The following is a 12,364-nucleotide window of genomic DNA, read 5'->3' on the forward strand; positions in this document are numbered from 1 at the left end:
AGTTTATTTAGGGGGTACATTTTACAGCGTATGTATATTGCCGCGCGCGCTAGCCAAGTAGGCAGCGCGCGCGTGGCCTAATGGTTATCGCGCCTGCCTCCCACGCGAAAAGCTAGGATTCGAATCCTGGGAGCGACGTGTCTTTTGTTTATTCCTGCAATTTAGTGTTCTGGAGAATTCGAGAATCATGTTGCTTGTTCCAGGCCCGAATGTTCTACGCGTCGAAGTTTCTACGCCGATTATTCCAGAAGACCACGCATGGTACATAAGGGGCTCCGCGTGGCGAGCCGCGCGGAGCCCCTTATGCCGTATGTCAATGAAGAACTTGGCAACTTCCACAGCAGTCCCCGAAGGAAGAGCTTTCGTTTCGGCGTACCGCGTGAGATAATCTGTGGCGACGATGATCCAGCGGTTCCCCGACGTCGAAGGCGGAAAAGGACCAAGCAGATCCATTCCGATCTGCTGAAAGGGTGCAGTTGGAGGAGAAATAGGCTGCAGGAGTCCGGCCGGCCTCGTCGGAGGTTTCTTGCGTCGCTGGCACTCGTGGCATGATCGTGTGTACAGGTGGACGGTCTTGGGGAGCTTGGGCCAGTAATACTTTTCACGAATGCCGCGCGCGCTAGCCAAGTAGGCAGCGCGCGCGTGGCCTAATGACATTCCACTTCCGGCCGCCGCAGCGTACGGACGTGTCAATCATGAGCTCCCCCGGAGCGGTTTCAGCGGCCGCTGGCCGCGGTAACAGGAACTCGGACGCTGTTGCCCAGGAATACCAAGTCATTCTGCCGCCACTTCCAACAGGTACTACAGTTTTGAATACAGTTTTTTTGCATGCCGACGTGAGTGCAAGGCCCTACCGTCTGGAGCATTTTCGCGAGGCCCTTGTCAGCGCGACACTGTTCGCCGAGGTGGTCGCCATGGGGGCGTACCAATACAATCACGTGTGGGCGGTTACCCTCAAGAGTGCCGAAGGAAAAAAGAAGCTGCTCGCCGCCGGCGAGCTGTTCGTCAAGGGGCGCCGGTGTATCGTGGTCGACCCGAGCAACCAGGACACACGCCTGAAGTTACACTGGCTGCTGCACCACGTTCCCGACGATGAAGTGCGAGTGGCCCTGGCACCCTATGGCAAGGTTACGGAAGTCGTCAAAGACCAGTGGCGGGCCGCGGGCGTGTGCTCAACAACGCGCTCGGTGTCACTCAGGCTCAAGGCTGGAGTCACGGTGGACGCCCTCCCACATCAACTGCGTGTCGCCGGCGACCTGGTCCTGGTGGTCGTCCCAGGCAGGGCACCGCTCTGCCTTCGGTGCAGGGGGAAGGGGCACATACGGCGGGAGTGTCGTGTACCGCGTTGTGTGCTCTGTCGACGCTTCGGTCATGACGAGAGCCAGTGCGTTAGGACCTACGCGTCCGTCACGGGGCCCTTAGGAAACGAAGACGAGGCTGAACATCTTATGGACGTGGCCGAGTCCGAAGCAGCTGCCTGCGACGAAGCTGGTGGACCACTTCCAGGGGCAACGCCCCCTGACCGCACCGCTGGGGATAAGAAAGATTTTGAGGGTGAAGGAGAGCAGCGCCTGCAACCTGCAGAGCCAGTAATAGGCGACACCCCTTCGGCGGAGGGCACCAAGACCGCAAGTTCGGTCCCTGCGACGACGTCCTGCAAAAAACCGGAAGCCATGAGTGTCGAGGTGGCAGGCACCAGCGGCGCTGTCGCCAAGCGAGCTCGTGAAGAAGGCGTCGACGAGAGACCCAACTCCGGTGAGGCCCTCCCCGATGAGCCGCCCCCCAAAACGGCTCCAGTACGCCGGGCAACCGTCAAGCCGAAGCCCAACATTCCGCCGGAAAGACGTGCGTCGGTGATATCGCCCCCATAGCAGCGAGGGCCCGCGCTTGGCTAGGCACCGCTTATCGGACTGGAGACCGACGTGACTCTGACAGGACGGCGGCTTCGCGTCTTCACGGCGAGGCATGTAATGAGGTGTTCGGCGATCCCATGGGTGGGTGCACCGAGCGACGCAGCAAGACTGTGAGTCTGTCGCCGTTCTCAGCGACCCGAGGTAAGCACCATGCGACCCGTTTGCTCTAACTCTTAAATGGCAGTGAACCTTACGATACCTCTCCGCGTCGCGACGTTGAACGTGCGGGGCCTGGGAGCAAGGCGACGACAGTACCAGCTCAGCCGCCTTTTTCTAGAACACGATCTAGACATAGTCGCCGTCCAAGAAACGAAGGTTGAAAGTGTGGAGCAAACGGACCGCATGGTGCAGCCTTTCAGAGCTCGATACAATGTCTGCGTGTGTCACTCTGTTGGAACGTCAGGTGGTTGTGCTCTGTTTCTGCGCAATTCGTTGGGTATTGTTGAAGAGACAGTAACAGTATGCGAAACAGGCCGTTTAGTTGTTTGTGACTTCTCCTTTTCTGGCTCACAGTGGCGGGCAATATGTGTTTACGCGCCAAATCGTGAATATGAACGAAAAGTGTTCTTTGAACGTGTTGAATATTACATAAAATGCGAAAGACTTGTCATTTTGTTGGGTGACTTTAACTGTGTGTGCGCAGCAGAAGACAGAGTGCGCAGGCAGCCTGTTCGGGATCAGAGTGCTCTATTTTTGAACCTGGTAGTGCAAGAGAATAATTTAGAGGATATTGGCTGTGTGTTGTCCCATAGTAATTCTCCCCAGTTTACGCACTTTCAACGTGACAGCCACGCTCGCTTGGATAGGGCGTACGTCTCTGCGTGTCTTGTTCCACTGTGTGAAAACTATGAAGTTAAGAACGTATCTTTTAGTGACCATAGTTTAGTCCTCTTTACAATTGGGCGAAAAGAAGTAAAATCACGGTTTAACTGGGATCTTTGGAAATTTAATGATAAGCTTCTGAATGATAAAACTTTTACGAATGATATGAAAGAACGCATTGGACAAATGCTGGCGTCTGGGACGCGAAACTTTGCTGAACTTTGGGAGCAGTTCAAGAATGACGTTAAAATAAGAGCGATCGAAAGATCATGTATTTTACGCCGGCAAGAAAAAGAGAAAGAAAAAGAGTTGCAGTGTCAGCTAGATTTCGTATTAAGCATGGAGAGCGCGCAACCCGGAAAGTTTACAAAAGAAATTAAACAAGTTAAAAGCAAACTGGAACTTATTGATGTAGAAAGATACAAAGGAGCTGCGATAAGAGCCCGCGCCGAGCGTCTGTGGTTGGGTGAAACACCGACCAAGCGCTCGCTTAGCGATGAAAAGAGATACGCATCACAAAATAACATAATAGAAATACAGTACGGCGCCTCCATGACTCGCGAAAAAGAACTAATTGAGCGCGCATTCGTGGAACATTATCAAGATCTTCTGGGGCATAGTAAGCGTGTAGAAGAAGGATTTGATCGCGAGTTTCTACCACTCATGCCCAAGTTAGATGCCGAAGTTAAAGCGAGTCTCGAGGTACCAATTAGTCTGCAAGAAATTGAACGGGCAATCGATGAACTAACTCCTGGAAAGTCGCCGGAGCCCGACGGCTTAGGCGCTGCTTTTTACAAAGCATTCAAAAGCGATGTAGCTGTGGCTTTACACCGCGTGGTAATGGAAGCGTATGACAAAAAAGAGCTGCCACCGTCTTTCCGTAAAACTCATATCGTTTTAATACCTAAGTTTGACGATCCAGCGAAGCTTTTATCGGTGAAGTCCTACCGCCCCATAAGTCTGACCAACGTAGATTATAAAGTGTTCATGAAGGTTTTAGCAAGAAGGTTACAAGGCGTCATATCATCAATTGTTGGGCCTCATCAAACATGTGGAATTAAGAGACGAACGATTTTCACCAATATCCATGTCGCGAGAAGTATTTTAGAGTGTTGCGATGCATTTCAAGGGCGAGTAGCCATGCTGCAACTCGACTTGGAAAAGGCTTTCGATCGCGTTGTGCATGATGTTCTTTTCCGCATTTTAGAGCACGTCAATGTTGGCTCGGTAATTCTAGAGGGGGTTAAGATGTCGTACACGGACTGTTTTTCGAGCATTATTATTAATAGGGAAGTTAGTAAAAGTTTTCAAGTTCAGTCGTCGGTTAGACAGGGGTGCCCGTTATCACCCCTGTTGTTTGCTGTTTACCTCGAACCGTTTTGTTTAAAGCTTTTGTATAATGAACGGATAAGGGGCTTTCGGTTGATGTCGAGTGAAGTTAAGGTTCTTGCCTACGCGGATGATATAGCTGTTTTCTGTGAGGATACAGAAAGTGTTAGAGAAGTCGTAAGGGTGGCTAATTTATTTTGTAAGTTGTCAGGTAGTGTCGTCAATTGGGGTAAGTGCGTGGGATTTTGGCACGGCAGCTGGGAAAGTGCACCTCGTGTTTTCGAAAATATTCAATGGACCCGTTCACCGGCAAAGTACCTCGGGGTGCCACTCGAGCATTACCGTGACACCACGGAGTATTGGAAAGAGGAAATCGAAGAGGTCCGAGCGAAAACACTCAAGTGGGGGGGTCGTGATTTGTCAATGTTTTCTCGCTCGACAGTTTGTAACCTTTTTATTGTGGCTAAAGTCTGGTATGTGCTTCAAGCCCTCTGGATGACGAGGGCCAGCGTTCAGAAATTGCATAGAGTCTTTGCAGTTTTCGTTTGGGGATCTGGGTGGGAACGCACTAGTCGTACCAACCTGTTTCGCTCTGTGCAAAGTGGGGGGTTGGGATTAGCCCATTTGTTTCTTCGGCAGGTTGTGGCCCGTTTTATTTTCTTGCGTGATCAGAGGGATTTATTTTTGAGGACTGTATTGCAAGTTCGCCTCTGTTATGCGTTACCCGATTTTGTTGTCTCGTCTAGTAAGGTTGATTGTCCTGGGGTGCGTGGTTTTCTGCATGAAGTTGTCCGAGCCTTCCAGTTCCTGAAGGTGCGTTTTTCATTGGAGTACCTGAGTGTTGTATCGCGAAAGCGTTTGTACAGAGACTTGGTAGATGTGGTGTTGCCTGAGCCTCTTTACCGATCTTCTTATTGCGCTGGCCCTGGCAAAGATGTTCTTAAAAGAGTGAAAAAAATGCCTGTTAGGCCATCTGTAAAAACGTTCTTTTTTCAACTGCATAGTGGCACACTCCCTGTTAAACCCTGGCTGGAGGAAAAAGGAATATTTGTTCCCTGGTCAGTTAACTGTTTGTTATGTCGAAAACCAGAAACTATAAACCACATCTTCTTGGACTGCTGGGATGCAGTATTCCATTGGGACATTTTACAACGAACTCTGAAAAAGGATCTGCCAATAACAGAGTATGGCATTCGTTTCCTCCCCACTAGCAGTGAAGGGGGCGTGCCCTATGACATGTTCATGGTATTGAGCCTGCACAGTATGTGGCGAACAAGAATGGCCGTGCGACACGCGGACGCAGATGCGCGTCCCGTGAGGGACTATTTTATTGAAAGTGTTGCGTACATCAGGGAAGTGTACAAAGCCCAAGAGGAGCAGCCTGAATGGCTGCCTGTGATGGATACTCTGGTCGCCCTGAAGGCATTTTAAACCATTTGCGCCGGCCTAAGAAGGACGGGCGTTTTTTAACATTCGTGTTCTGTGTGTTGCATGTATTTGTTTGGTATGCTAAGCAGGCAATAAAGAAAAAAAAAAAAAAAAAGCGCGTGGCCTAATGGTTATCGCGCCTGCCTCCCACGCGAAAAGCTAGGGTTCGAATCCTGGGAGCGACGTGTCTTTTGTTTATTCCTGCAATTTAGTGTTCTGGAGAATTCGAGAATCATGTTGCTTGTTCCAGGCCCGAATGTTCTACGCGTCGAAGTTTCTACGCCGATTATTCCAGAAGACCACGCATGGTACATAAGGGGCTCCGCGTGGCGAGCCGCAGTCAGTCTCGCCCCAGCGCTCGATTCTGCTGACACGCCGACTTCCACGCCCGCGACGCTCTGCTTTCTTCTGTTTCCTTCTTTATTTTTGGCACAAGTTCGCCACATTAAACGTTTATTTATTTCTGTTTATTTCTTGTTTATTGGTCACGACTCACCACCCGTGACATTCTGGTGGAGGTGCGGGGTACCGCATGCCCGTGCAGCGTTCCCCTCCAAGGACCCGCAGTGCAAGCCCGACTCCAAGCTCGCTGAGAAGACCACTCAGCGCGGAACCTGAAACTCGGACCAGCCGCCGCACCAAGGGAGAGGATCCGGAGTACGGTTTGCTCCTGGATAAACCCAAGCCGAAGAAGACGACGATGGACAACCAGTCGCAGGCCCCCGCCGCTCCTGCCGTCGTCTACCTACCAGTCGCTCCTCGGACACCGGCTCCGTTCCACGGCGAACTCCACGAAGACGTTGAAGATTGGATCGACCAATTCGAACGCGTCGCCCGCCACAATAGCTGGACCAACGAGCAACGGCTACAAAACGTGTATTTCTCGCTCGAGGGGACTGCCAGAAGCTGGTACGAAAATCACGAGTCTTCATTGACATCCTGGGACATTTTGAAGAGCCAGCTGAAGGCGACATTCGTCAACCAGCACCGCCGAGAGAGAGCCGAAGACTTACTGCGTACCAGGACTCAAGGCCCCAACGAGAGCATCACCGGCTTCGTGGAGGATGTTCTCCGCCTAAGCGCCCGCGCCGATCCTCAGGCTACCGAGGAGAAGAAGCTGCACCACCTGATGAGGGGTGTGAAAAGCGAGATTTTCGGCGGTCTCATCCGGAATCCCCCAACAACAGTCGACGAGTTCATCACGGAGGCGACAAATATGGAACGGGCCTTGCTAGCCCGCGCCAGACACTACCAACGACACCCTGGCGTAACTACTCTAGCGACATCTGGATCCGACCTGGGCACCACCCTCCCCGACATCCGTGACCTTATCCGTGAAGCCGTCCGGGAGGAGTTGAAGAAGTTGCTACCTGCTGCAACAAGCCTGGATACGCCCTCAGTCGCCGAGATTGTCCGGGAAGAACTTCAGCAGGCGCTGCAGCCAGAAGTTCTCGCCAGCGCCGCTCCTGAACCACCGAAGCTGAGCTACGCCGCAGCCACCCCACGACCACCGCCCCCTGCTCACCCGTATACGGCGCCACCTCGACGTGAACCTCTAGCGCCGCAGTATTCACGACGCCATGAAGATCGGGCGTACGTCCGCCCAGAACAAGCTGCTCCACGAAAGACCGACGTGTGGAGGACGGCCGATCGACGCCCGTTCTGCTACCACTGCGGGGAGGCCGACCATATCTACCGTCGTTGCCCCTACCGGCAAATGGGCCTGCGTGGGTTCCACCCGAACGACCCACGCCCGAGGTACGGCGAACGCCCTCACGACATCGAGGAGTACCTCCGACGTTCCCCCTCCCCAGTGTCGTCTCTCCGCCGTGAAGCCCGCTCCCCATCGCCACGACGTTCAGCCTCCCCAGCGCCACGATCCCGCCGAGAGAGCCTGTCTCCCCTGCGTCGTCGGGAAAACTGAGTGCGGCAACGCCTGGAGGTGACGTTGCCGAAAACGACGGAAGCAAACAGCCTCCAAGAACGCCGGAGCGCTCCCACTCTCTCGACGCCCCGCATTGCACCGACGCGCCTGCAACGGTGTCCAACAACCTAAACGTTGTTATCGATGGCCAAAACGCATCGGCACTTGTTGACACCGGGGCAGACTACTCAGTATTGAGTGGGAGGCTCTCTCGCCACCTTCGAAAAGTCACGACGCCGTGGGATGGACCGCAGATACGAACCGCCGGAGGACACCTCATCACGCCTGTCGGAAGGTGCACCGCTCGCGTCGAAATTCACGGCGAGACGTGTCCTGTGAAATTCGTCATTCTACAAGACTGTTCCAGAGACGTCATTCTCGGCATGGACTTTTTGTGTGAATACGGCGCCGTCATCGACCTTGGAGAAAACAGATTGACGCTGCGGACACCTGTTCCGCCTTCAGAGAAACTCCAAACTGCGTCAGCCGCCGTCCGAGTCGCTGCCGACCACGTGAATCTGCCGCCGCGATCAAGTGTTGTCGTACCTGTCGTGACCGATGCAGCTACCCGTAGCGACGTTCTTCTGGAAGGTAACCTCCAGTTGCTCCTGGGAAGAGGAATAGGCGTCGCACGAGGAGTAGCTGAACTTCAGGATGGCCGCACTGTGGTCCTCGTGACGAACTTCCGGAATGAAACGCAACACCTCACGAAAGGTGCAGCCGTTGGCCACGTCGAGGATCTCCGAAACTCCGCCGAAATCGCCGCGATTACTGATGAATCCTTGCCACCTCAGCAAGACGGTACGTCGCCAGCGCAACTCGACATCGACCCTAAGCTTCCGGACCCAAAACGACGGCAGCTGATGAACCTCCTCGCCGAATACCGTGACTGCTTTGCGACGTCGTCGAAGGTACGCCAAACAGCCGTTGCGAAGCACCGCATCATTACCGAGGACGACGCGCGCCCTGTGCATCGATCACCGTACAGAGTCTCCGTTAAAGAAAGGGAGGTGATCCAGGAGCAAGTTCAAGAGATGCTGAACGACGACATAATCCAGCCATCAAGCAGTCCGTGGGCCTCTCCAGTCGTACTGGTTAAGAAGAAGGACGGAACGCTTCGGTTCTGCGTGGACTACCGGCAGCTGAACGCGGTGACGAAGAAAGACGTCTACCCACTCCCCCGAATCGACGACACGTTAGACCGGCTGCGCCACTCTCGATACTTCTCATCAATGGACCTGAAGAGCGGCTACTGGCAGATCGAAGTCGACGAACGGGACCGAGAGAAGACAGCTTTCGTCACGCCGGATGGGCTGTACGAGTTCAAGGTAATGCCCCTCGGACTTTGTACGGCGCCAGCAACTTTCCAGCGTGTTATGGACACCGTACTGGCAGGACTGAAGTGGCAGAGCTGTCTGGTCTACCTCGATGACGTCGTGGTGTTTTCCAGCGACTTCGACGAGCACTTGCGACGACTCCGAGCTGTTCTTCAAGCCATACGGACCGCTGGACTCACCCTCAAGCCGTCAAAGTGTCGGTTCGCCTATGACGAACTGAAGTTTCTAGGTCACCTGGTTAGCAACGAAGGCGTGCGCCCAGACCCTGAGAAGACTCGCGCCGTCGCGTCATTTCCAGTGCCGACAGACAAAAAGGCCGTGCGAAGATTCCTTGGACTTTGCGCCTACTATCGTCGCTTCGTTCGGGATTTCGCACGGATATCCGCACCGCTCACAAACCTCACGAAGGACGCCGAGAGGTTCGAATGGGCCGAGGAACAGCAGCAGGCATTCGACGAGCTGAAGCGACGACTCCAGACGCCTCCGGTTCTTGGACATTTCGATCAGGATGCGGACACCGAGATTCACACTGACGCAAGTAACGCAGGACTTGGCGCGGTACTAGTTCAAGTACAAGAAGGCACCGAACGAGTCATCGCCTACGCAAGTCGGACACTGTCCAAGGCAGAGAGAAATTACTCCACGACTGAGAAAGAATGCCTTGCGGTCGTCTGGGCAATCACGAAGTTTCGTCCGTACTTGTACGGAAGCCCGTTCCGCGTAGTCACGGACCACCACTCGCTCTGCTGGCTTGCGAACCTGAAGGACCCATCAGGACGCCTCGCTCGATGGAGTCTTCGAATACAAGAGTTCAACATGACAGTGGTCTATAAGTCAGGCCGCAAGCACAGCGACGCCGACTGCCTGTCCAGAGCCCCCGTCGAAACCCCTTCCGGCTGCAGCGACGACAATGACGACGAGTGCTTCCTAGGAGCTGTGAACACCGACGATATGGCACGACGTCAACGGGACGATCCTGAGCTGCGCGCATTAATCGAGCACCTGGAAGGGGGCAGGAGTACCGTGCCACGTGTCTTCTCACGAGTACTGCCGACCTTCGCCATCCGACAAGGAGTACTCTACAAAGAGAACTTCGGCGACAACAACACACCGTGGTTGCTGGTAATCCCTAGTGACCTTCGAGAAGAGATCTTCCAAGCCTGCCACGACGACCCGACATCCGGACACCTTGGTTACAGCCGGACACTGGCCCGTATTCGTGAAAAGTATTACTGGCCGAAGCTCCCCAAGACCGTCCACCTATACACACGATCATGCCACGAGTGCCAGCGACGCAAGAAACCGCCGACGAGGCCGGCCGGACTTCTGCAGCCCATTTCTCCTCCCACTACACCCTTCCAGCAGATCGGAATGGATCTACTTGGTCCTTTTCCGCCTTCGACGTCGGGGAACCGCTGGATCATCGTCGCCACAGATTATCTCACGCGGTACGCCGAAACGAAAGCTCTTCCTTCAGGGACTGCTATGGAAGTCGCCAAGTTCTTTATCGAATCCATCGTCCTCCGGCACGGCGCTCCCGAAGTTCTGATTACAGATCGCGGATCTTCGTTCATGGCCCAGCTGACGCAAGAGATTTTTCGTCTCAGTGGCACCGGCCATCGTCGAACCACTGCATACCACCCGCAGACCAACGGGCTGACCGAGCGACTCAACAAGACAATCGCCGATATGATCTCTATGTACGTCGACGTAGAGCACAAGACGTGGGACGAGGTGTTGCCCTACGTCACGTTTGCCTACAATACGGCGGTTCAGGAGACCACTGGATTCACCCCTTTCCAGCTGGTACATGGTCGGAAGGTAACGACCATGCTGGACGCAATGCTGTCCCATGAGCCATCTGACAATGAGAGCGACGACGCCCAGGCGGTTGCTCAACGCGCCGAAGAAGTCCGCCAGCTCGCCCGACTCATGATTCAAGACCAGCAACGCGTCGACGCTGGCCGCTACAACCTTCGTCGCCGGGACGTCTACTTCCAGCCCGGAGACAGGGTGTGGGTGTGGACACCGATCCGCCGCCGTGGTCTCAGCGAGAAACTCCTGAAGCGCTACTTTGGACCCTACAAAGTGCTTCGTCGACTCGGTGATCTGAACTACGAGGTGATGCCCGATGGAACACGGACTTCATCACGCCGCCCTCCACGACCAGACGTCGTCCACGTCGTGCGCATGAAGCCGTACTACGCTCGATAGGACAGTGGACCTTACGTATTCCAAATGACTCTTTAGTTTACCGTTCTTTTTGTTTGCTTTGTTTTGTTCTGTGCTGCATCGGGGCGATGCACTTTTTAAAGGGGGGAGTAATGCCGCGCGCGCTAGCCAAGTAGGCAGCGCGCGCGTGGCCTAAGATTCCACTTCCGGCAGCCGAACCGTGCGGACGCGGAATGTTGAGCTCCGCAGGAGCGGTATCAGCGGCCCACGCGGGCCGCGGTGACAGGATGACTGTGTCGAACGATTATCAAGTAATTTTGCCGACTCTGCCGACAGGTTCTGCCGTTCTGAATACAGTTTTTCTTCATGGCGACGTAAAAGCCAGGCCCTACCGCATGGAACACTTCCGAGACGCCCTGGCTCGTTTGGCACTGCTCCCCGAGGTGACGGCCCTGGGGGCGTACCAAATGAACCACGTGTGGGCCGTCACCTTTAAGAACGCCGAGGGGAAGAAGAGGATGCTGAACGCCGCTGACTTCACCGTCAAGGAAAGCCGATGCGTCGTCGTCGACCCTACCAATCAGGACACACGGCTGAAACTTCACTGGGTGCTGCACAACGTCAAGGATGACGAAGTGCGGGCAGCCCTGGCCCCGTACGGAAAGGTGACGGAGGTCACCCGGGACAAGTGGCGTGTGCCTGGCTGTGCTGATATGGAGTCGACGACGCGCTCGGTCTCCCTCAGGCTCAAGGTAGGCGTCACGGTGGAGGACCTCCCCCACCAGCTACGCGTCGCGGGGGACCTGGCGCTCGTCGTGGTTCCTGGCCGGGCGCCTCTCTGCCTTCGGTGCCGGAGCACGGGTCATATTCGACGAGAGTGCCGGGTGCCGCGCTGTACGCTCTGTAGACGCTTCGGCCACGACGAGAGCCAGTGTGTCCGGTCCTACGCGAGCGTAGCAGGGCCCGTGGGAAGCGACCCGACGGCTGATCACATCATGGACGAGGTCGATGCTGAGGCAGCCGCAGAGGGGGGAGGTAACGAGCTGCTTGCCGATGCAACGCCCCCTCCTTCCGAAGCCTCTGCGAAAGGCGCCGGGCCACAACGCTGTAGCGAGCCGTCGTCGCCAAATGCTCCGGCAAACGAACCCGTTGACGAAGGCGCTAACCGAGACACGGCCTCAACTCCCGTGGCGGCAACCAGCAAAGGGCCCGAGACCATGGACGTCGGGGAAGCAAGCGCCAGCGGTGCTGTCGCCAAGAGGGTACGTGAACCGAACGACGACGGGGGAAGTGCTTCCAGCGCGGTCACCTCGGACGAGCCGCCTTTAAAGACGGCCCCGGTACGTCGATCGAGCTTCAAGCCGAAGCCCAACATCCCGCCGGACCGGAGACCGCCAGCAACACCGTCTTCGTAGTCGCGAGGGCTCGGCAAACCGAAG

At 55.2% G+C, this 12,364-nt stretch overlaps 1 protein-coding gene across 1 annotated transcript; it reads left to right on the plus strand.

Annotated features, from left to right (window-relative positions):
* The first annotated feature begins 661 nt into the window (after positions 1 to 661).
* On the plus strand, positions 662 to 1,871 carry LOC115320298. Its single transcript, XM_040208418.3, has one exon. It carries the CDS (start codon positions 696 to 698, stop codon positions 1,869 to 1,871), a length of 1,176 nt encoding a protein of 391 aa, XP_040064352.3. The 5' UTR covers positions 662 to 695.
* Positions 1,872 to 12,364: the final 10,493 nt, after the last annotated feature.

The sequence above is a fragment of the Ixodes scapularis genome, unplaced genomic scaffold (assembly GCF_016920785.2).
Source record: "Ixodes scapularis isolate PalLabHiFi unplaced genomic scaffold, ASM1692078v2 PGA_scaffold1__304_contigs__length_218370807, whole genome shotgun sequence".
Classification (NCBI taxonomy): domain Eukaryota; kingdom Metazoa; phylum Arthropoda; class Arachnida; order Ixodida; family Ixodidae; genus Ixodes; species Ixodes scapularis.